Source organism: Henningerozyma blattae, chromosome 5 (genome assembly GCF_000315915.1).
Source record: "Henningerozyma blattae CBS 6284 chromosome 5, complete genome".
Classification (NCBI taxonomy): domain Eukaryota; kingdom Fungi; phylum Ascomycota; class Saccharomycetes; order Saccharomycetales; family Saccharomycetaceae; genus Henningerozyma; species Henningerozyma blattae.
The window spans coordinates 901,491-926,066 of NC_020189.1; the positions used below are offsets into that span (position 1 = coordinate 901,491).

Here is a 24,576-nt window from a genome sequence, read left to right on the forward strand (position 1 = left end):
AATGAATATGTTGTTAATTTATTTAGGGATTAAAATATAATTTCAATGTTATATAGAATAGAAATCTATTTAATGGAAAAGGAATTGAGTTAAGGAACGTAAAGGATATGGGTAACCTACATTCTTCATCTTGAAAATATTTGTCAAACCAGTGAATACCATGTAAATAGCAATAGCCAATATGATTGAAACACCGGCTTTAACTTTAGTAGCATCATCTGGTTTAGAATAGAAATAATCAATCTTGGGAACTCCCATGGTCAATCCAACTACCAAGATACTAAATAGCCCATAAATAACACCCAATACTTGAGTTTCAATGGCAAATTGGTTTTGAGTTTCACGTTCTAAGAAATATAATATACCACCATCTTTACCAACACCAGCTAATTGTGGATGTTTAATTTGATTAAACATAAACCCACCCAACATTAAAATGATGAATGCAACACAACCAATGCCCCATAATAATCTCATCTTTAGAACTTTCAATAAAATATCACCATGTCTCTTAGCCACGAAAATAATGACAAAGGCAGAAATACTAGTAATGATCACAGATGCCCAATCAATTGGTTCATGATAAGCAAATTCATTAATCTCCATATATCTCTGTACAGCATCAATGGTACGAGTAACATGCTCTTTACCTTCACCATCAAAGTTAATTGATTGGAAATCCTTGGTACTACCATTTGGGGTAAATAGCATTATACGTGGCACATGTGTGATTTCATAATAAGTAAATATTGGTGGTAAATTGTTGGTGTCCTTAACATCGGCCTTAGCAAAGAATAAATTCTTAGTACCATCCAAAGTCTTACCATCTGGATGATCTTGGAACCATGATGCAGCCATATTAGCAAACATTGGTTCGAATTCTAAACAATTGGCACAATTGACATTTGGAGAAGTAGCAGTTAATAGTAAAAGTATATATGAGTTTTCACGAGGACCCCTTAAGATCTGTTCAAATTTTTGGTCTTGTAATGAAATAATTTTATTGGATGTTTTCGAAGAGGCCTTCAACAGTTGCTTATCAGAATAAGCAAATGTCGACAAAACCTGAAACAAGGTGAGAAACAACACTAGAAATATAGACTTGCAATTGGCCATTATTAATGTATTTCTTTATCGAGGGGAGAATGTCTTTGACTATTTTTTTTTCAAACCTTACTATTACCCAGCTTAGCGCTTTCACAATTGATATCACCAGTAATTGTTATAAAAAAAAGTTTATCCCTTTTTGATATTATTGGCAAAATTTGACCTTTATCCCCATATAATAACCTAGGCAAACGTTAATAAAACATCGCTTTTTAACTTTCTCTAATAATAGTAGTCTTACTCCAAAATGTTTCACGAAATGCGTTAACTTAGTACTGAAATTTCATTGAAATTCATAACTAATTTTGGACCGGGTAATAGTCAAAATCGTCCGAAATCAGTTTATTGGATAATTTGAATTGAAAGTGTTTGCCGATGGAAAAGCAAGTTGGAAAAAAGGTTAATTTGGATTCAGTGAATTATAGCAACTGGAAAAGAAAGTCTCTGGGGAAAATATCAACGAAGGTTGGTTTTTTATTTAATTCACATAGATTTATACTTAAGTAAGCAGAACTATAGTTCAGCTATCAGAAACAGACTGGCTAAGGCATCTCAGGTGGTAGGATACAAGACGTACACTGCAAAGACATCAATTGACCAAACGACCTTTTTTGATTGAATTGTTATTGATCAATTTTGTATAAAATTTTCTTTTTCCAATCCCATAAATATATACAATTCATTTTGGATAATCATATTATTTTTTATTTAAGGAAACACGATATACATTTAGATATATATACAGCTTTGAATTCTGGGGTAACCTTTGACATTTTAAAGTGTATTTGGAAAAGATAATAAGAATTTGCAAAACTAGAAAAAATAAAAAAAAAGAGTTTTACCCGAAAAATAAAAAGAAATAACGTTTTGTTTACATTGAAATCATGCCAATTAAATCATTAGAAACTTACCTGTTTGAAAGAGGGTTGGTCAGATCGTATCCAATTGAGGCATTGAAGAACGCCACACTAGGTATTGACGTTAACCATTATATTTCAAGATTATTGACAAATAAACGAGAACAATTTTTGGATGCCATTGGTGGCATGCCAACCAGTTTGAAATTATATTTGGAAAGTGATTTGAAGATCTTTGAAGAGTACAATATCACACCTGTTTTTGTTTTCAATGGGTCTATGATTTCGAATCAGAAGGATACTTCTGGGGTTTATCCATCTTCAAATGGGAATACAGGAGGTAATTCTAATTTGAACTTGAATTCAAACACTTCAAACAACAGTGGTACTAATGTGGATCCATTGGGCAGTCAAGGTCCTAAAACAGTTAGAGACTCGGTACTATCTCAAAGACATAGAGCTTGGACTTTATGGAACAATTTGCTGGCTAGTAATCAGCAAACTTATATTGATCAACCTATACAACCACAAGAACCTTTCAGATTCAATACTGCCATTGATACAACAAGATTCTATGGGGATTTAATCAAATATTTCATTGAAAATGGTATCATCTATCAAGTGGCTCCATTTGTGTCTTGGTGTCAATTGGCCTATTTATTGCGTAATGAGTATATTGATGCTATATATGGTCCAACAGATTGTTTGATGTTAAAGAGTACAACTAAATTCATCCTAGGTATGGAATTCCCAAATAAAGAATTTAGATTCATTGATAAAAGTAAGATTTTAAAAGAATTCAATTGTACTCATGATGAATTTGTTGATATTTCTATGGCAGTTGGTAATTCTTTACAGCCAACTACTTTACCACCTTTACAAATTTATCCAATCCATCAATTATTTGATGTTGCATTAGAAATGGTTTTAAGTTCTGCAACAAATTTTTATGCTTATCAATTATCAAATCCTTTAAAAAATGAAAGCTCTGTTTACATTGAAAAATATCAAAAGGGTCATGCTTCATTAAGATTTATGCCTGTCTTGAAGGATTCTGGGAAAGTAGAAGTTTTTATCGATGAACAATCAAAAACTAAAAATAATGATGAAAATAATAATAATATTAATAATCCTTCTTCCAACTTAAATGCAAATCAATCAATTACGTCATCATCATCTACTAATAATCCTTCCATAAATACTAATTCTTCAAACCCAAATTCAAGTCCAAATGATAATAAGGTAACTACAAGTAGTAACGCTACCAATAGCTCATCGACTGCTACTAATAGTAACAAATTAACTCCTCAAGAACAAGAAAGTATTGATGTCACTTCATTGGGCGAATTCAATCAAATTCCAAATGATGTCCATGATTTTATTGCACAAAAATTACCACATGAATACTATTTCTATAAATCAATTGGTATTATCGATGGTCGTCTTTTAGATGTTATTACTACTGGGTTTTATCCAGAAGAATCTCCTTTAGATGGTGGTTCTACAAACTCATATAGATCTTTGGTTAAATTATCTGTTGATGCTTTTAAGAATTTTGAAATTAATCTTTTAACTCAATCAATTAATAGATATTACCAAATCAAACCAATAAAGCAAATTAAATGGTTTGCTCCAGAAGACCCTGTATTATTAACTAATAGAATTACGCCATCCGTATTTGACACAATCAATCATTTGGTCGTTAAGACTGGCAGTAATCAAAACAAGAATACTGTTGGAGATGATGCTACAAAAGAAGGCAAAGAATCTAACTCTAATGATGAAACTTCTAATGATCAAAAGTTTCAATTAAGTAGTCTGATTAATATATTGGCTTCATCTAAAGATTTAGCAAAGGATTTCATCTCTGATGACGTATTATTCTCTAAAAAGGTTCCAGATGAGAATAAATTATCTTCACCATTTGATTTATTATCAACAAATTATTTGAGAACTTTATACCTCTTAGAATTTCTAGAATTTGATTTTAGCAAGAGAATTTTAAAACCAACTAAATGGGGGGAAATATTATTAAAGTTGAATGATCTAAATATTTCCGAGAAATATTTTGAACCAATTTTGATCTTATTAGTTTTCTTAAAATTAAATGTTTTAAACTTATCAGATGATACTCAACCATCAATTCCATCAGCATTATCTCAAGTTACGTTACGTTCTTATCCTCTAGAATCCTCATATATTTTATTGATTACACGTATATTAACTTTATTCCAAATTGAGCAAAAGCCTTCTCATTATCATGGCCCAATTGACAAAAAGACTTTAGTCTTTAGAGATCATTTGGACTTTGTAAAAGTTAACTTGAAAGAACTTTATGAAGCTGTAACTATTGCTTCTTTAACTTCTGGAGAGTTTTTAAGATTAAACATGGATGATAATGCATGGAGAAATAAGATTGTAGGTGATTTGCCGTTCAAATCAAGTTCTCCAAACACTATTATGGCTATGATGTGGGAATTTTTCTTGCAAAAGTTCCTTCATAATGGTAACGCAAAAAATGATGCCTTAACTTTAGTCACCACTGAATTTAATACTTATAGATCTACTCCAAATCTTGAAGGGCAATTTAAGAATTCTTTAGAATTTTTAGAACAAGTCAGCTCTGTTTTCAATGAATTATTGAAAGTCGGTTTGGTTACAGAAAATAATACCAAGCTTTTATCAAATGCTGTTGAATTCGCCAGAACTGTCTTAGAGAGCAACTAAGAAATATCAAAAGCTAAAGTAAATTATATATTATTATGATTATTATTACTACTATTATTATTATTATGCATACAATATAAAGACATATTTGATGAAAACTCCAAAAAATATATATATAAAATAAAAAAAAGTCTAAGAAATGAACAGTGGAGATAAGCTACCAGTATTATTTTTTTGTTTTATGTAAACTGAAATTAAAAGAACTGAAAAACATGTAGAAACGTTCCCTTAATCTGATAGTTCAGTTAAATCTTTCTATATAGAAGTGTATACATAACCGACTGTAAATATTTTAGTGAAAAAAAAATCCTGAGGGGATTTTTTTCATTACACCATTTAGATTCTAATATATACTGCATTTTGTTCTTTTATTCAATAAAACTAAATAAAAAAAATATTTGATGTTTTATAGCTATTTTAAGAGATCTAAGGGAAAAAAATAAAATCAGCCAATGATACTTTCAACATAGGCTGCCATATCAAGCACTCTCCTCCTTGCCTTAATGTATTGTACCATTTCATCATAAGTTTCTGGCATAACCATCATATATTTACCTTTAGCAAGTTCCTTAGCAGCATCTGCAGTTTCACAACTAGCTAAGGTAACATTAGTTGATGATTCTAATGGAACGTAAAAGGAGAAAATAAAATTACCAGATTTTTTTAATTTACTACTTTGTAACTCTTGAACCCAAGTACCAACTTTAACTTGAACTAAAGTACCAGGTTGTTGTAAGAAATCATTCAAACCAAGCACATATTTACTATTTGTTAAAATAGATTTAGGAAGTTCTGCAATCACCTCAGAATCTTCAGTTTCATTTAAAATATTGCTTACTTTACTTGAATCAATATATACTTGTTCAGTATACACCACAGTGGCTTCCATATGAAGAATGGATCCAACAGGTACAGGTGTCTTAAAAGTTGTCGAATCTAAAGAAGTGAATCTTGGAAGAGCATGTGAAAAAGCTGCTGCTGCACAATATGCTAATTCGAAAGTCTGTCTCATCAAATACCCACCGAAGATCATATATGAATGCCTATTTCTATATTGTGGTTGCATAAACATTGTTGATTGGACTGTTGTACTTTTCATTGGAATAACATCAGAGGGCTTGAATTTCATTTTCGAAAGCTTTTTAGAGGCACTCCATAATTGGTGAATAATCTTACTTTCTTCTGATGTTGGTGGGTTAATTGCTAGATTAGTTGATCTTGTATCCAATTTCTTGGCAGCAATTCTTGATTCTGCTCTTTTATAATCTCTCCATTCTTTTTCATTTAATGGTAGTAATTTATTAATAGCAAGAGATTTGTGAGTTTCTGGGTTTCTAGCAACAAATGTGAAGGATGCAGTTAAAAAGATATCATCATCTTTCAAGTCACTTTCTTTTAGATCAGCTGGGAAATCTTCTGTGGATGCTCTAGCAGTAATAGCAATCTCCATTGAAGATCTACCTGTATAAATGACTGAGCCTGATAATACAACGTTTACATCCGCGATTGATTGAATATGTTTTAATAGATACATTCTATCCACTGATGCAGTCACAATCATTGGTTCTACCGGAGCAGTATGTTGATAAGCAATTTTACCAGCTAAAGAATCTAAATCTTGAAACAACTGGCCCATTCTTATTCTACCCCCAGCACTGACGTAAAAATCGGCAATTTTAGGATCATTTTTAAAGGGTAAGACAACATAAGCAAATGAATCTTCACGTGTCTTTTCAATGATTGGAGCTGTTATAACCTTGGTATACATATAAGAATCAATCACTTTTCCCTCACTTAATTGTTTATTTTTTTCATTTAGGGCATTTAGCCAAGTGGCTTTGAAATTTTTGCTTGTATTTGCTACACGTTCAAATTCTTGATATTCTGTTTTTGTAGTAGTTAAACTATCTGGCCTAGAGTGTAAATCTTCACCAGATTGTAAAAGTAGTCTAGCGTTATTGCTAAAATATTTCTGTTGTTTAAGTAAGCTTGGACTTTCATTTAAGAGACCCCTAATAGTAGATTTCTTCAGAATATTACTATACATCTTCCTATTTTGTTGTACGTAATTCAGAAATTAAAGAAAAAGGGTAAAAAACACAAAAAAAATTTAGAATATAATAATAGCTATATGGTTTGAAGTTATTTCTTTTTAAATTATTTCAGTTTAAATATCAATTCTTAAGCCTAAATTGAATCTGTTTTTTTGTTCTATTTAGCTAACGTAATCTACTTATTAAAACGAAATTTTCAATTACGATGGGATGAAAATTCGGAGATACCAAAAGATCTAATATCTTTAATAGGTATTTCCTAAAAAAGAATATTGTATTGATTAGAATATTTTGAAAACATCGATTACATTATCAATTATACAAGTAGTTTCCATCTAAATAATTTAGAGTCTTATACAAAGATGATTATCTAATGCAAATAAAAAAAAAATTCATCTACCAATTGAATTAACTTGAATCTTTAAGTTGTTTAGCTCATTTTTTCTACCAGATAAATAGTTTTGCAATACTTGTACTTGTTGTTCAATGGTAGCCATTTCACTATTTAAAGAAGATATATCCAAAGGGCTATTATTATTAGTAGGTGTGTTTACTAGAGTGACGAGTTGTTTTCTATAATTTAATAACCCTTCGAACTGTTGTCTTAATATATCAGAATTATCTTTTTGATTATTATTTTTTTCTAATTCTTCCCTTGTCTTGTTGGCTTGTATAACGTCTTCTAATTGTTTTTCCAGATTTTCCAATTCTTGTTCTAGTTGTGTAATTTGTTCTTGTGGTGTTCCAGACACAGGGGTATTAGGGGTACTACTGTTATTATTAGCCGTGGATATAGATGTCATTGTAGTTTGAGTTTGTAAGGAAGTAGCTCCTGTATTGGAATTTGTAGATAATCCTAAATTATAATTATTTTTTTGATTATTACATAATTCAGCAAAATTTTTAGGTAAATGAGTTGGGATTTTGCAACCTACATCATTACGCTGTTTTAAGATATGAATGAAAAATAATGCTAATTCACCATCAATAGAATCGTTATTTTGAGTGTTTATTAGTTTCCAAATTTTTTCCAAATCACTACCACCAACGTTGAAAAATTTAGTCTTCAATAATTCTGATAATTCTTTAAATTGATATGAATTTGTTGAAGAAGTTGAATGTATACTAGCTAAGATTTGTTGATAAGAATTTTTATTTTCTGATGATATATACCAATCGACCTCAGGAGTTTCAATTTTTGGAATATCAGCGTTTTCTTGTCGTTTTCTTTTAATTCTTTCTTTAACTAATTTCCCTTTACTACCAGGTATTAACCATTTGGGTAATTCATCAGGTATGGAATCGATATTTTTATTAACTAAATCATATATGAATCTCATACAAATTACAAATTCTTCAAAATCTAAATTATCATCATCATCAATATCTGCTAAAAACCAAATTTTATTCAATATAGAGGAATCTAGTTTTGAATTATACAATATTGGAGAGACTTGATCATGATCGACTTTATTATCTACTGGCTTTAAACTTCCAAATATTTGCCAATATTTTTTAATTTCTGCTGGTTCTAATTGAGGCATATTTTGTAAAAATGATGTTGCAATAATGCCAAAGTTGTTTTAATAATGTGAGAAACAACGTATATTTTAGATGTATCTTGATATAAGCTAAAGTTGATATCTTATCTAGGGTTAAAATGTTAATGTTAAAATAAAAAGGTTATTACAATAAAAAAAGGTTTCCATTTTAAAAATAAATGAATAATACTTAATAAATGGTTTTCGGATTAAAAAAATCGAAATACCTTACGCATAAATAATCAAGAAAACCCCTGTTAATCGACCTATCAAATAAAACGGCAAGACAAGACATATATATATATATATTGAGGTTATGATGTGTACTGAATATATAGATATATATATGTATATACCTATGTTATGAATGAAATTATGTGTTAAAACGAGAAACTAAATATTTGAGCCTTTTTTTTTATAATTTTTTTTTTTTTAATATTAAAGTGTTTTTACATATATACAAGTTTATGTGCAAAAATGCTAATATATATACGGATATATGTATATGAATATATAGATTAAAAGTGTATAGTACAAGTAAAAAATTCGATCTTAAAAACAATGAATAACCATGCTAATCGAATCAACCAATTCTATTCAATCTATTCAATTTTCTAGCCGTCTTTGCATTATTTCTTGTATTTTGACCTCTTACAGGTAAGTTCATAGAATGCCTAATACCTGGATAACTACCAATATTCTTTTTCAATTGAATATTTTCTCTCACGATAGCTCGTGCATCATCTTCAATGGTCATTTTCGATAACTCACTCGTTATACTCATAATGTTACCTTCAGTTAATTGATGCATACGCATCCAAGGATAGAATCCTAATTTTGAACATAATTGTTCTGAAGTTTTAGGACCTATCCCATAAAATTTAGATGCTAATGCAATCTTTATGACTTCTTTCCCTTTGAAAGCTTTCCCTAGGATATGAACAACCATATTAGTTATTTTTTTGTCTTTTATTTACAAAAAGTGTGGATATAAAATACACTTGATTATACAGTTAATACGTTAATTCGTATAGAATCGTTTGTGCTTTAAATGGCTAGTTAATGATGTATAATTTTCTATCCTTATTTAAAGTTTTAATTATGATTTTAATAACCGAAATACCGAGCGAAGAAATTTGTATACATATTATATCAAAGAAAAACTCTCTATATACAAGAGTTAATAGACAAAAATGTATCTGTGTATTTATGTATATATGATAATTAGATAAATTGACCAAAAAAAAAAAGTATGGGTATGTATGCCCCTGTGTATTTGTATTTATTTATATCTATTAATAATAATGATAATGTGATATGATAGTAATGATAAAATGATAAAATAAGTTCATAATTCATAGTAAAAGGTGAGGGCGGGGGGAAAAGTTATATATAATGGGACCCATCCAAACCAAACCGATCAGTTAGATATTAGAGTAAGCTAAAGAAGATGGTTATGAAAGGGTGCACGGTAAATCGGTACATATATCTTTTCCATCGTGGAATTCCTATAAATTCTCTAATGAAGCAGCAATTTCGTCCAATTCTTTCTTGGCAGCTTCATACTTTTCTTCCAATTCTTCATTCTTCTTTTCCCATTCATCTCTTTCTTGTTCCAAAGCAGCAACTTTCTTTTCTAATTGTTCAGCTTTCAAATCAGTGTCTCTCAACTTTTCAGTGGTTTCCTTCAATTTGGCATCACTTTCTTCTAATTCTTCTTCCAATTGTTGGTTCTTCTTGGAGAAGTTTTCGTTGTTGGTCTTCAAATTACTGGAATCAGCAGCCATTTCCTTGGATTCAGTCAAGTTGGCTTCCAATTTTTCGACTTCATCTTCCAAGTTTTGGTTTTGAGTGGTCAAAGATTTGATTTGGTTTTCCTTTTCAGTGTTGTCTTGTTCCAAAACCTTGTATTCTTCTTTCAAGGTGTCGTACTCTTCTTGCCAAGTTTCAGCTTCTAACTTTAAGCTGTTTAACTTTTCTCTAATCTTTTCCATTGGGGATGCAACTTATATAATAAAATGAATTGAATATATTTAGTAGGTAAAACCTCTAGTGAATTGTATTAATTAACAAAAGAAACAAAAAAAAAAAAAGAATGAAAATCAAAAAACAAAGACAATTGTTATGTTTTAAATGTCCGATCACTACTCAACTTACTCCTTTATAAGCAAGTTGTAAATTGTTGGTTTTAATTTTATGATCTTGGGGGCGCCGTAGATTTCCCTTCGAAATTTCTAGATTTCGATTTGTTTGTTTTTTTGTTTTTCGGATGTATCATTTTGAAATTCGTAAAGGGAAATTATGAAACGCAAAAAAAAAAAAGTGCGGGTAACAAGTAAAAATAAATAAAAACGCGTCAGAAATTTGCGACGCGTGACAAAAAATATTTCTAAATATATATATATATATATATAATGTGTCACAATTTCTATTTTAACAACGAATCATGAGTTAATTTATAATAGATCATTTATTACACGCTGATATGCATATGTTTGCTAAATACTTCTTTATTATTATTATTCTCATTTTACTTTGTTTATACACAGGCTAGTTTCATATTTTCTAGTGTCTTTCTTTTCGGTTGAAGTCTTGTTTCAACATTGTTCCAAATGGATTCTAAATTGATAGTATCATTGTATATAGCCTCTTCGGAAGTCTTGATAAATGATTTAATGGCAGAGTCATGAGTCGCATACATTTGAAATACGACCATGGTTATATTATGCAAGGATTTTCTAGTGTTTTGAGAGGCTTGGGATCCTGGACGAGAGGCCTTTTTGACCCAGATTGGGTAGTACTTGGTGTACCAATCCCAAACGATTTCTTCTACTAATTTATTATTCTTTTCAGGTTTACCCTTGCTTAATACATGACATTTACCGTTGAAGGTTAATCCAAAGAGAGATGTTTCAATACCTGTCAAGTCGATACTATTGTTGATGAAATTCAATACTTTATTAATCAGTTCTAATTCTAGTGAAAAACTAATACTTTCTAATGCCATGTTTTGTAATGCAGTTATTTGGTTTTTATCATTTGAATCAATATCAATAATATGTGAAGCAATCCCCTTGCTGTTTTTAATTAAATCAAACAATTTCTTCCAATTCTTAAGAGTAGTGAAATGTGTAGAATTAACAATATAAGTACTACTAACAATATCAAACGGAATAGATTGTTTGGGACCTTGTAAAACATGTTTGAAATATATCGAACAATATTCAATAATTAATTTTTCGTTTTTCCCCAAAGATAATAATTGAGCCAAGATTTGTAATTTGGTTTGATTCATTAATTCCTCTTCAGTAAATAACGGTGATTTAAGGGAAAATTTCAACTTCTGAAATAATGGCATGATGATAGAATCTATCATAATGGTTTTAAATTTCTTATTTCTATTGGAGATGTTGGATAATAATTCACTATTAGTTATTGTTTGTAAAACTTCTAAACCTTTACAGATTGGTTTCAAATAAATCAATGATGATAAATCAATCTTATCAGATGCTAATACTTTTAACAATTTTAATGCACCTTCAATATGGATAGGTTTTTGATAATAAGTAGTATTTAAAAAGGCATGGATATCATCAAAAATTTTTAAAAGATCAATTTCAGTAATAGTGTTATTCAAGATCGATTGAGAAATTAATTCATAAGATTCAATGGATTCATATGAAACGTAATAATAACCTTGAGAATTATGGTTTAATAAAAGAATTGGAGTATCGTCCAAAGTTAAAGTTCTATCTGTCATTAAAACATTTTTCTCATCTGACCCCCCGTCTTTTAACAATGATAATAATGGGATATGATATGGAACATCTTCAATTTCATTTCGAGATTTCTCATCAATAATATCATTAGAAAAACGGTGTTGAGTTAAGTTAACTTTAGAATCATCCATTTTTACTGAAACAATAGGAATACCAGCTAATTTAGTCCAAGAATAGAAAAAATTGGAGATATTTTTCGATTTTAAGGTATTACCAACATGTGTCCAAATATCTAATGGTTTTACACATTGTTCAATGAAAAATTTATCAGCAAAAACTTTTTGTAAACCTAATTTAACATTATTACTACCAGTACATCTTTCAAATGATCTCAAAATGGCAATACCTTTATTATATGAATGAGCATCAAAGAAATCTTGAGTACTCGATTTCGAAGTAACATTTTTCTTGTCATCAATATTCTTGTGTGAAATATCATAAATACTCTTGGAATTTTTACTAGAATCATTTAACATAGCACTACCCAATATTTGTATTTGATAATCATCTGAATCCCAATAATTGGAAAGATCATCATTTTCTTGTAAAAGAGCACATGCTAACCATGTAGCAAATGCTTCATTAAACCATAAGTATTCCCAAGAATCAAAACTTATAGTATTGCCCATCCATTGATGAACTAATTCATGTACTAGAACTTGTTGTACCTGTTGAGAAATAGATTTATCGGCCAAGATATTAGGTGGTAATAGCATATGATTCATGTGAATCGTAATCATACCTAAATTTTCCATGGCCATATCTGTTAAAAATGGCAACAAGACAAAATCCAATTTATCTAATGGATATGAATAATTAAAATAACTTTCCAATATTGGTAGATATTTTTGAACTGTATCAAGTGCAAAAGTTGCTAATGAAACATCCTTTATTGCGTAAATCCTAATCGGAATTGTTCTATTAGAAACAGGTAATTTAGTTTCACCTTTCATAAATTCTAAATCACCAATGGCAAAACTGAAAATAGATGTTGTCATTAGTGGAGTTTTATTAAATTGGAAAATAGTTTTCTTGGTTTTTTCAATAATTTCTGTTGAAGAAATTGATGAGTTAGAAATAGCTTTGAATTTAGATAACGTTATTAAAGTTAATTGGAAAGTAGTTTTAATATTGGGCTCATCAATACATGGGAAAATGGTTCTAGCAAAAGAAGGTTGGCAATGTGTAGCTATTATATAATTATCAGATCTTCCAGTAGTTTGATCCATAAAGTTTGATTTGAATACACCAAATGTACTATCATTATTTGTCTTGACAGAATTGATCTTACCAATGTATGAAAAGGATAGGGTGAAATCCATAGATTCTAATATAACATTTGAAGTTGATGGATCTTTCAATTGGAATATTACCATTTGATTTTCTTTATCATAATTAACTTTCAAATCAATTGTATTAGTTTTATCAATTATTTTAGGACTGATAATCACTAGATCTTGGCAATGTAATTTGAAAGAATCAAAAGTTGTAGAGTTTGCCTTTACGGTATACAACGCATCACCTTTAAAGTTAGAACTTGTTGGGTCAATATCTAGTTTTAAATCATAATGAACTGGTTTAACCCAATTATTTAAAGTTAATGGACTAACTGGCATAATTGTTTAGATGATTTGGTTTAAACTAATTCAATTGAGTAAAACTAGTTTCAATTGCTCAGCTAGTATAAACAATTCTTTATTTCTAAGGTGAAAATAATTTTTTTATTTTTTTTTTTTTTTTTTTTTCTTAAAAAATGTAAACATAGGAAATAAAAATAATTTCTCGGGATTAGTCTTCACAATTAAACACGAATAAATAGTACAATTTAAATATATATATATATATATATATAAATATATTGAAAAAAAAAAAAGAACTAATAAAAATAGTACTTTAACGTTGGCTTGATAAATTCTCGCCAAGTATCGTATAAAATGCAGAATTATATAATGGCATTTCTAGGTATTATTTTTATGTGATATGCTAAATTAATAGAAATGAGAAAGACTCGATAATAAATAATTATTTTTCGAGCATAGTATGATTAATAATTATTATACATCAACTAATATCAAGATACCATTATATAATTATGATGATCTTACCTAGTTAAAAGAGAGATCTTAAATCGTCACATTTTTACACAATAGTTTTAACTTTGGCATTGTCAACTGACAATAATATGATCAGATAACAAAATTTAACGAATCAAGGAACTATTACAAAATAGCAAATGGAGACAGAAAAAAAAGGTAAAATATAAGTAGAAAAATTGAAGAAAATAAACTTTCAATAACTTGAAAAGGTACAACTTAGTATTTATGTAGGATCAAGAATTATACTAGAAGTATATCAGTGATCATACAAAATTTATGTGAGTGGTTTCAATATAATTATACCGCTATATTTTTTGTGAGGGTAGGTATAGTAATTTCTGGGAATTTTTTTATTCTATAAAATATTTCTTTTACCTTACAGCAATTACAGTTTGGTATTAGTGGTTATTAACATATAGCATTTTTGTAGATATTTTTTTATATACATTGCAATTTTCTTAATCAACATAATTAATACATTTGTGACATTACTGTTAGAGTGAAAATGTTATCACGTGACCTTCAACTTTTCAGCAAAAAGAAATTTGGACGAGTCAGGAATCGAACCAGAGACCTCTTCCTTGCAAGGGAAGCGCGCTACCAACTACGCCACACGCCCATTTCTGATCTTTCTGGAATAAGTAAGATTTTTAAAGTAAAACATTCTTGAAGTTATTCTGAAAGATGATCATTTGATTAATAATAGTCTTGATTTCTTTGTTTTGCCTTTAATTTATTTTAAAAGCGAATGTTTATATTGCAAAAAATAATATGACGTTTCTTTTTTCCTAAAAAATATGACCTAGATTACCGAATTAGTAAAAGATACGGGTATAGTAAAGTGGCAAATTATATTTTTTTTTTTCATTTAATGTAACGATTTCTTAAAATGTGTAGCAAAAAAAGTATAATTATGCTTGGTATTAATTTTAATATAACTTTAACATTGTGCTTATCAAAAATTAATGTCTAGATTAAGTACGGTAAATCATATGGAAGTATCCGGTTTTAATTAGAATTATCCGAAATTGTTTTTAAAAAAAATATTTCAAAATAGACACTGGTTAATTAATCTTTACAGAAGAGAGCATATAATATCTTACATTTTTGATTAAATCAAGATAATAAAATAATTATATCCTTTTTATAAGATTAGAATGGTCAATTTATAGATAATCCAAAAACTCATTTTGTAATATAACAATAACAATACTAACATTCGATCAACCAATTAAATAGATTAAAAAAAAAAATACGTACTCCAAAGAAAAAACCAATAAAATAGAAAAAAAATGGTAAAAGACCCAAGACTTTATAATGCATTAAATATACCACCTACTGCATCTCAATCAGATATTAAAAAGGCATATCGTGTACAAGCTCTCCGATATCACCCTGATAAAAATAATGAATCAGAAGAATCGAAAAAGAAATTCCAAGATATTAGTGAAGCTTATTCTATCTTACGGGATGAAAATCAAAGGAAAATGTATGATAAGTATGGTACGGTAAATCCAACTGAAATCCAACAACAAAATCAAAGAACAAACGTTCCATTTACTGATCCATTTGGGATGTCAGCAGCAGATTTATTTTCTCAATTTTTCGATACTCAAAACCATAATTCTGGTCAATCTAATTCTTCACCTCCGTTTGGTTTCCCATTTAACTCATCACGTAATGGTAATGGGAATAATAATCGGGCTGCTGATGGTGTCTTCGGAGATTTTTTCAATACTAAATCTCGACCACTTCAAAAAGGCCCAGATATTAATCATAATTTGAAATGTACAATCAAAGATTTATACCGTGGTAAGAGAAGTAAATTACGATTAGAGAGAAGTAAACTTTGTTCTATTTGTAAAGGTGATGGTGGTGTTAAAAGATCGATGTGTAATCAATGTCATGGGGATGGTAATATTACTGAAACTACTCGATTAGGTCCAATGTTACAAACGTTTACTCATACATGTAACATATGTAATGGTAATGGTTGGGTAATAATCTCTCAAGAGACATGTCAAGGTTGTAATGGTGTTGGGTTTTATAATGAGATGAAGATATTTGATGTAGAAATTTATCCTGGTATGAAAGATGGAACACAAATTGTTTTTAATAATGAAGGAGATGAAATTGTTAATAAAAGAAGGGTTATTCCTGGTAATGTGATTATTCATATCAATGAGATTGAAGATAATAAGTTTAAGAGAGTCAATGATGGACAAGACCTTTATTATTGGAATTATGAAATTGATTTATTTACAAGTTTATGTGGAGGTGTCATATATATCAAGGGTCATCCTAATAATAAATTAATTAAAGTGGATATCTTACCTGGAGAAATCATTGAGAGTGGTAGTGTGAAAGGTGTGGAATCCCTTGGGATGCCCAAGAATAAAGGAAATGAATATGGTATATTATATATTCAATTCCAAGTGAAATATCCTGAGAAATTAAACATGGAGAGTATTAAAGCTATTGAAAAAATATTATTAAAGGATGAGAATGTTAAACAAATGCAAAAAAATGATGAAAATATTGGGCTTGATGATGATTGTATTGAAGTAGAAGAATATGTATTAAGTTCATTTGTACCACCTGTGGCAAGGACTAATGAAAAGAAACGAGCACGTAATTGAGGCGATGTTTCAATTGTGGAATGCCAAGTTCAATACTTGGTTGTTGTTGTTTTTTTTAGGTTTTTTTTTTTTTTGGTGTCAAGATACTCAATATGTTATAGAACAAGAAAAATATCTCAACTATTTTGACAATACTCTATTCTGAAGAAGGTACGAATTTGCAATTAACTTATATAAATATTGCCAATAGTAAAGAATAAATAAGAATAAATTTCGTAGAAGTTGGCACTCAATGCATTATTGATATTATTACTTTGTTTATTACAATTGTTGAATTTATATGTAGTTTATACGTAATTTATTATGTTTATATATATTTATATAGATATTAAAAGTTTGGTATGGAGAAAATGTGAAACGTCAACATTGAAATGTTAAACACAAATATATAAAAAGGCCAACGCGAAACGAAACGCGAAGAGCCCAAACACGGCTTATCAAATTGTTGGACTAAAAAGGCAAAGCGATCCGATCGGATCCAAAATGCGATTTGAGTTGATCTAAATAATGGTTATCTAGATAAATAATAATAATAATAGTAATAATAATAATAATATTAATAATAATAATAATAATAATATTAATATTAATAAAATTAAGAGTGGAGTAAGTGGGAGAAAAAAAAAAAAATTTCTTGGGAAAATTGAAAAATTTGGAAAATTTGGAAAAAGTGAAAAAGTGGCCTTCTCATGGTGCTTCGTCGTTTGTCAGAGTGGTAATACTGTTATTTTTGCTTGTATCTGTAGTAGGGCTTTCACTAGCGCTTGTATTTGTAGTTGCTACGTTTTTCAAAATTCTTTTCAAATGAGATAAATTAGAAGGATGATTGTTGGATAGAGTCAATGGAGGTGAAGTTAATACTCTTCTGTGATTAGTATGAAGTGGAGCGATATCTTCATCTGAAGAATCGTCGATGGCACTTGAATCCACAGCACTTGCAGTAGAATCCTCCTCAGCACTACTTGTAGAGCCGATATGGAATTTGCCCCTTCTTGATGTGATGTTATTATTTTTCCTTAAATTCTCGTAATGAGGGAACCTATTCATTTGAATGGCATTAGAAGTGGGGCTTGTGCTTGGGGTAGTATGCGATTGTGGGACTACTTTGATATAACTTGTAGAAAGAGAATGAGGTAAAGAAGGTCTTTTCATATCGTAATGATAATTTGTAGGGGGGAAATGAGATGGCACGGTGTCGGCCAACTCGTCTGATAACACATCAGCATAAGATAAGAATTTCAAAGTCTTTGGAGATGTGGATGGTAATGATAGGGGGGAAGTAGACAAAAAGTTCGAAGGTCTCTGAGTAGACAAGACAACTGAATCCGATAGCAACGCAGGGTTATTGGGGAGTATGGAAGAGTTGTTGTTGTTTGGGTTTGGGCTGGAGAGCATTGGATCTATGTTTGCACTAGACAAAGTGGGGCTTAGAGAATGGTTCGAGAACGAGTATGATTTGATTCTTCCAAAAGGTATGGGTGATGAATCAGGGGAGGTGCAAGTGGATTGGGATGGCGAATGGATATTGGAGGCACTTAGAGCCATGTTGAGACCCAAGATTGACGGCCGTTTCGGATAGACCATATCTACATCATGCAGATGTGTAGCGTCATCTGTGACAAGAGAACATCCAGCATCAAGAGCAGGGGCCACGAGGTCTTCACGAGTACGGCGATGGGAGGCGTTTTGGGAAGGTGGTGGCTGTGATAAACTTAATGGGATGGGTTGAGGGTTGATTTGTGCATTGCTTGGAGAGCTAGTGATCTGTGGATTGGTTTGTGGTAGAATAGGCTGAGAGTCGTTGTTCTGTGGCAGAGCAGCTTGAGGTAGGACATCTTCGAATGGAAAGGGTTCTTCGACACTTCGTTCAAAGATACAAGAGCTATTGAGACGGCGTAGAGGCGGCGGCGAGGATGGCATGGTTATCGTTGGTGTTGGTGTTGGTGTTGCAGTTGCTGTTGCTGTTGCTGTTGCTGTTGCTGTTGCTGTTAGAGTCGGACTTAAAGTTAGAGTTAAACAGGAAGTTTTTGGGCTGTCTTGATGTATTATGCTATACTTCTGGCGAACTTGGCTTACTGTTGCTGTGGTAAACTATGGGCGGCTGTGTTTTGTAGAAGGACGCCGGGCGCAGATATACCGTGTGCGGCGTGGTGTGCGGACGGTATAGGGCGGTGTACGGGCGGACCAGGCACGTGGAAGAGGGAGCCAGGGATGAACGCAGCAACATGCGTGCTTGCAGATTCGTATGATGTGGTGTGGTCTATTGCAAAAAACTAGTTGGCGTAAAGAAATTATGGCAAAGCATAAAGAATTTTTTTTGGTGGGACTAGAGCAAGTAAATATACATGGAGTTTAAATTAGGCAACGCGTATATTGCTACGTTTGTGCTGTGCTGTGATTGTGTATACGAGAATGCGAGAAGGCTGGTTGCGTTTTCAATACAAGGGCAAGGCATAGTGGTATTGTACTGTCTTGAATTGCATGCGATGTGTCTATGCAAAAATCGTATTAGCATATATATATATATATATATATTTGATAATTACAGACGCGACGTGCCAAGCAATAAGCGGGACTTTTCGGTCTTGTCCTCGGAAAAGTTCGTTGTCCAAATTACTCGTCTATATATGCAAATTACGTGGTGCCGAGGGCCACCGGGAACGGGAAACGGCTGGGAAACGGCCGGGAAACAAATGAGAAATCAGCAGCAGAGATTTCCAAGAGCCATCGGCAGTGCGTAACGTCCGGGTAACTGGCACCACCACGCATCTTCACTCCGAACGGAAAGCATTGGCACAAGCTTTGTCGCTTCCGGATTGCGGAAACAACCCGGTAACAACCCGGTCACACGCGCACGTGCTTTCTACCCTTGCACCTCCTCTCGTGGTTGTTTTTTTTTTTCAGGCCTGATTTCTCGCTTGTCTATTGCCAGACGCTTTTCAAACCCATCCAATAGTAGTAGTGGTAGTAGTGGTAGCAGTAGCACAGTAGCATAGTAGCATAGTAGCCCCTGTCTCATCAAACAGAGAAGGAAGCAAGGAAGTAAAAAAAAACAACGAGAAAATAGACCCCGCCACAACCCTATCACGTATCCCAACCCTATGTTCCGCCACGTGACCCACCACGTGACCCGTTGCCGCCACTCGCCTGCTGCTGCTTTGGCTACTAGACTAGCTCCAAATTTGGCGGCAAATTGGCCAGCCCGTTACCCGCCCCTGCCGCCATCCACAATCTCTGTCGCCTCTGTTTTGTGCGCCACAAAATGTTCTCAAGAAAGTGACACAAAAGATACTGCTGTGCAAAGATGCCAAGAATCTCCATTCCATATAGCTGGTATCATCTCTGCTATTCGCAAGAGCTCTCGTCGTCTATGGTTTATTGATCTTACAGATTCTCATCTTCCAGCATCTGCCAAGATTCAATTGATGGTCGATTACAAGACACAGTCTGGCTTAACCCCTAATTTATCTCCCGATGAATTCTACGATCAAATGGCTCAATTACACAAGGGTGATTCCATAGCTTGTTCAGGAACACCTTTTACAAACCCCAGGGGCCAGACCGGTCTATCTCTTGATAGTTTACCCACACTATTGGCTCCAATCCAATCGGTACTACCAAACAAACTTGTTCATAAAGATAAAATTAACAAGAATAAAATCATCGCGTATCGGGTCACTCAGGATTATTCCACTCTCATTTTACGTAACAAGCTTCTCTGGGCCCTGCGTCAATTCTTGTATACTCGTGATTTCATAGAGGTAGAAACTCCTATCTTAACTTCGATCCCTACGTCTTCCAATGCCTCCAAATTCATCACCACAACAAATGACACTTCCAAGAAAAATTTGTTTCTGAGAATCGCTCCAGAACTCATGTTGAAGAGATTAGTCATTTCTGGTCTACCCAAGATATTTGAAATTGGGAAAAATTTCAGAAATGAAGGTATCGACTCGACTCATAACCCGGAATTCACCACCATCGAAACGTATGAGACGTTTAAGGATTTGCCCTATTTGATCGAGTTCACAGAATCGCTTTGGAAACATCTTTTCCAACACTTGGATCTAACTGATCATCCCGTCTATAAAGCGTTACAACAAAATAATTGGCAATTCCAGAAAGTTTCCTTCCTAGAGACTTTCCAAAAGAAAACCAACATCGACCTATCCACAATAGACCTTGCAAACACCGCAGATTTACTCGATAGAATCCCCCCTCATGACAAACGTAAATTACCACCAAATTTAAACACACTCCCCATGGCCACTATTCTTGATAAACTTTCTTCTTTTTATATTGAATCCATCTCATTTACCCACTCTCATTTACCCACTCTCATATACGACTATCCGACAGTCTTGTCCCCCTTATCAAAGCATAAGAATGGTCATGTCGCCAATAGGTTCGAAGTATTTATTAATGGGATAGAATATGTAAATGCTTATGAAGAACAAAATTGTCCTCAATCTCAATTGGATGCATTCACCGCACAAGATCCAACCAATATTGATCACGACTTCATTGATGCAATGAAATTGGGCATGCCCCCCACTGTGGGGTTTGGAATGGGGATTGATCGATTTTTAATGTTGATTTCAAATACGAAAAGAATTGAAGATGTTTTGCCACTCGGTTCATTAGATGATTTATAATATTGTGTATACACATTCACACTCACCCACACTCACACTCACACACTCACACACTCACCCACACTTATATATATATATTTCATATTCCTTGTATATATACTACTTACGAATTGCAAACCCTGCCTGAACTTTTTCCAAATCAAAATCTTTTAAATCGTCATAATATATCAATAAATGAATATGTGAAACATTTTCAATGCTTTGTAATGCTGTATAATTTAAAAACCAATCATATTTACATTTATCCATTTGTAAACTCCTTGCTAAAAATTCATTAATCTTATCATTCATTGCAGGGTTTTTTAAATTTAAACTTTCATCTTCATACAAGGGTAATTTGATCTTGGACCAAACAAGTAAATGAACTACATGTTTATCAAAATTATATGGGAAATCATTCTCTGTAACTTGGAATAATTTATCTTGAGAAAACGCATGTTCGATTTTACTATTGGTATCTTTGTATTTTACAGTATTTAATTCAATTAATTCTTCCATATCCCAGCCAAGTTTCTTCATTACATGTTCACTTACACTAAGTTTTTGTTTTTTCAATTCATCTTTGAATTGATGATATTTGGTTGTACTTGCCTTGTTACGACGTAATTGTGGTAAATTGCCACTAGCTATCAAGTTTTTGATCTTTTCCCATGAAAGAACTTCTTCACTTGGTTCTAATGATTTCCATTCCATATTGCTGTAATTAAAAAATCTTATTGGAGTTTATGCTTTATTTGGATTGGTTGCATTATTTTATAGAATAAAAATTCTCCCCCGAGTTTTAAGGGAAAACGCGTATTTATAAAACTAATCTATTTGGTAAGGGAAAGGGGAGGAATTCCATTTTTCGATTTAACATTTACAATTCAAAAACTTTTTAGTATTTGGTAAACTCAATTTTGCAATCACTTAATCTAGGGTGTTATTATTATCATTTGTCATTTTTCTTTCGCAATTATTAGGAGAATTGTGTCCAAGCAAATGGAATAATCAGTAATAAATAATCTTGTAATTTGTAAAGCAATGTATTCAAGTATAATCTAACCTTGTATAAAATGGAAATCCACAATGCATGGTATTATATCTAAATACATCTTTATTTTTATTCAACTCTAGCATTTGGTTTTTAATTAATTTAAAACCAATCATGAACAATCGGAGCAGTATGTTTTCAAATAAAGCTCTCGTAAGATGATCACTTAAGACTTTCCTAGTTGCTACTCCATCAAAAGTTTTTATGCCAAGCTATATAAGAGACTAAGTCTATAAATTGTAGTAAATAAACCAGCATTCATTTATATGATAGCAATGTTGCTAAAAAAAAAAAAAAAAAAAATAGCTGTTGGCTCTACCAGATGTCAGTCTGATTGAATTATTATTTCAACGTTAATATTATTAGAGATATCAAAGCTAGCTGTTATCGCATAGTTACAAGCATAAATTGCGTATGTCTTAGGGTATCTGTGATCCAAGATAATATTAATATCGATAGAATAGCTTACATTATACTATCTTCAATCTTAACCAAAATTATCTAGACCATTCAATACTTTTTGCAAAATACCCTAAAAATTATTTGCTCATAAAGCAATACAAGTAGATAGTCCAAAAAAAAAAAACATGATGTGATAATTTTAAAAAACCTTACTAGCTTGGTTTAGAACTTTAAATTTACTCTTTCCTTCAGTTTTATTTTAATTTTTTACCGACGCATAAGAAATTTGTTGAGGCCATTATATGTACAAATATGTATATATATATATATATATATATAAACAAATAAATACACATTAATAAAACCCTATTTCAATTTTATGTTTTCAACTAACCGTTATTAGACACTTTTTTTTTCAAACATTTATTATTGAACTGTTCTCAAATATATTGTCTTCTAATTTTACCTAATTTCGAACCACTTTTTCGAAAAAAAAATAAAATATTACTTCAAATAATGGATACTTCAGCTTTACCCCCAACAGTATTAAAATCATTAAACTCATTACATACAAAGACCTACTATTCGTCTGTTCCTGACTCAATCGTTTCAAAAAAAGATACTTCTCCAATCATATTAGGAGTCGATGAAGCTGGTCGTGGTCCTGTATTAGGTCCCATGGTTTATGGAATAGCCTATTGTACTACAAATTATATGAATGAATTTATAATTCCAAATTATGAATTTGATGATTCTAAAAAATTAACTGATACGATTCGTAAGAAATTATTTTCAAAAATGTATTCCAATGATCCATCAATTGATCCAGAGATCAATCAAATTGGGTATGCTACTACAGCAATCACTCCAAATGACATTTCAAGTGGCATGTTAAGATTTCCACCATCAAAGAATTATAATTTAAACGAGCAAGCTCATGATGTTACTATAGCTTTGATCCAAGGTGTACTAGATCAAAATGTTCAATTAAGTCATGTTTATGTAGATACCGTAGGTCCTCCACAATCGTATCAAAAAAAATTAGAAACAAGATTTCCAAATGTTAAATTCACTGTCACTAAAAAAGCAGATTCTTTATATTGTATTGTTAGTGTGGCAAGTGTTGTTGCTAAAGTAACAAGAGATTTTTTAATTGATTCCATGAAAAGAAATCCAAATGAAAATATAGGTTCAGGTTATCCATCCGATCCAAATACTAAACGTTGGTTACGTGAAAGTCAAACCAAGTTGTTCGGTTGGCCTTGTGATATGGTGAGATTTTCTTGGCAAACTTGTGATACTCTATTGACAGATTCTAATACAAAAAGTATACAGATTGATTGGGAAGAAGATTTCTTAACAAAAAAAAGAAAGTTTAATAGTAAAGATTATGAAACTAATCTTTTGAAAAAATCCAAAGAACCAAAGACTTTAGAAAATTGGTTCTTCAATTAATTCTGCATATCATAATTCGATAATTGTATAGTAATTTTTTCTTTTTTTTTTTTTTTTTTTTTTTACTATAAACTTAGTTAGCATGAGATAGTATAATATTTTTTTTATTCATTATTCACTTTTGGTAGCGCCTTTAGATTCAGATTTTTTTGTTAAGTCTCAGTTTCCGTAAAACTACTAAATCAAATATAAAATGGTTAATAGTGTTTTAAACAAAAAAAAGGCTCTCTA

The 24,576-nt window shown here is 31.3% G+C and overlaps 12 protein-coding genes and 1 non-coding gene across 13 annotated transcripts; 4 read left to right on the plus strand and 9 right to left on the minus strand.

Moving 5' to 3' along the window:
- Nucleotides 1–69: 69 nt before the first annotated feature.
- On the minus strand, nucleotides 70–1,116 carry OST3 (dolichyl-diphosphooligosaccharide--protein glycotransferase OST3; the record flags this gene model as incomplete). Its single annotated transcript, XM_004180884.1, has 1 exon — nucleotides 70–1,116. One exon carries the CDS (start codon nucleotides 1,114–1,116, stop codon nucleotides 70–72), a length of 1,047 nt encoding a protein of 348 aa, XP_004180932.1.
- An 875-nt stretch (nucleotides 1,117–1,991) lies between these two features.
- Nucleotides 1,992–4,691, plus strand: MKT1 (Mkt1p; the record flags this gene model as incomplete). Its single annotated transcript, XM_004180885.1, has 1 exon — nucleotides 1,992–4,691. The coding sequence occupies one exon, from the start codon at nucleotides 1,992–1,994 to the stop codon at nucleotides 4,689–4,691; it is 2,700 nt and encodes an 899-aa protein (XP_004180933.1).
- Nucleotides 4,692–5,136: 445 nt separating this feature from the next.
- Nucleotides 5,137–6,738, minus strand: TBLA0E03610 (uncharacterized protein; the record flags this gene model as incomplete). Its single annotated transcript, XM_004180886.1, has 1 exon — nucleotides 5,137–6,738. One exon carries the CDS (start codon nucleotides 6,736–6,738, stop codon nucleotides 5,137–5,139), a length of 1,602 nt encoding a protein of 533 aa, XP_004180934.1.
- A 399-nt stretch (nucleotides 6,739–7,137) lies between these two features.
- Nucleotides 7,138–8,289, minus strand: TBLA0E03620 (uncharacterized protein; the record flags this gene model as incomplete). The annotated part of the gene is made up of 1 exon (XM_004180887.1): nucleotides 7,138–8,289. The coding sequence occupies one exon, from the start codon at nucleotides 8,287–8,289 to the stop codon at nucleotides 7,138–7,140; it is 1,152 nt and encodes a 383-aa protein (XP_004180935.1).
- Nucleotides 8,290–8,869: 580 nt separating this feature from the next.
- On the minus strand, nucleotides 8,870–9,235 carry SWS2 (mitochondrial 37S ribosomal protein uS13m; the record flags this gene model as incomplete). The annotated part of the gene is made up of 1 exon (XM_004180888.1): nucleotides 8,870–9,235. The coding sequence occupies one exon, from the start codon at nucleotides 9,233–9,235 to the stop codon at nucleotides 8,870–8,872; it is 366 nt and encodes a 121-aa protein (XP_004180936.1).
- A 559-nt stretch (nucleotides 9,236–9,794) lies between these two features.
- TPM1 (tropomyosin TPM1) lies at nucleotides 9,795–10,280 on the minus strand (the record flags this gene model as incomplete). Its single annotated transcript, XM_004180889.1, has 1 exon — nucleotides 9,795–10,280. The coding sequence occupies one exon, from the start codon at nucleotides 10,278–10,280 to the stop codon at nucleotides 9,795–9,797; it is 486 nt and encodes a 161-aa protein (XP_004180937.1).
- Nucleotides 10,281–10,825: 545 nt separating this feature from the next.
- Nucleotides 10,826–13,681, minus strand: TMA108 (Tma108p; the record flags this gene model as incomplete). The annotated part of the gene is made up of 1 exon (XM_004180890.1): nucleotides 10,826–13,681. One exon carries the CDS (start codon nucleotides 13,679–13,681, stop codon nucleotides 10,826–10,828), a length of 2,856 nt encoding a protein of 951 aa, XP_004180938.1.
- A 1,026-nt stretch (nucleotides 13,682–14,707) lies between these two features.
- Nucleotides 14,708–14,780, minus strand: TBLA0Etrna9A. The gene has a single exon. It is a non-coding gene; the product is annotated as a tRNA-Ala (tRNA).
- A 673-nt stretch (nucleotides 14,781–15,453) lies between these two features.
- Nucleotides 15,454–16,800, plus strand: APJ1 (Apj1p; the record flags this gene model as incomplete). The annotated part of the gene is made up of 1 exon (XM_004180891.1): nucleotides 15,454–16,800. One exon carries the CDS (start codon nucleotides 15,454–15,456, stop codon nucleotides 16,798–16,800), a length of 1,347 nt encoding a protein of 448 aa, XP_004180939.1.
- A 687-nt stretch (nucleotides 16,801–17,487) lies between these two features.
- On the minus strand, nucleotides 17,488–18,720 carry VHS2 (Vhs2p; the record flags this gene model as incomplete). Its single annotated transcript, XM_004180892.1, has 1 exon — nucleotides 17,488–18,720. One exon carries the CDS (start codon nucleotides 18,718–18,720, stop codon nucleotides 17,488–17,490), a length of 1,233 nt encoding a protein of 410 aa, XP_004180940.1.
- Nucleotides 18,721–19,901: 1,181 nt separating this feature from the next.
- On the plus strand, nucleotides 19,902–21,455 carry MSK1 (lysine--tRNA ligase MSK1; the record flags this gene model as incomplete). The annotated part of the gene is made up of 1 exon (XM_004180893.1): nucleotides 19,902–21,455. The coding sequence occupies one exon, from the start codon at nucleotides 19,902–19,904 to the stop codon at nucleotides 21,453–21,455; it is 1,554 nt and encodes a 517-aa protein (XP_004180941.1).
- A 99-nt stretch (nucleotides 21,456–21,554) lies between these two features.
- On the minus strand, nucleotides 21,555–22,148 carry TBLA0E03690 (GIG1 family protein; the record flags this gene model as incomplete). Its single annotated transcript, XM_004180894.1, has 1 exon — nucleotides 21,555–22,148. One exon carries the CDS (start codon nucleotides 22,146–22,148, stop codon nucleotides 21,555–21,557), a length of 594 nt encoding a protein of 197 aa, XP_004180942.1.
- Nucleotides 22,149–23,406: 1,258 nt separating this feature from the next.
- Nucleotides 23,407–24,345, plus strand: RNH201 (ribonuclease H2 catalytic subunit RNH201; the record flags this gene model as incomplete). Its single annotated transcript, XM_004180895.1, has 1 exon — nucleotides 23,407–24,345. The coding sequence occupies one exon, from the start codon at nucleotides 23,407–23,409 to the stop codon at nucleotides 24,343–24,345; it is 939 nt and encodes a 312-aa protein (XP_004180943.1).
- Nucleotides 24,346–24,576: the final 231 nt, after the last annotated feature.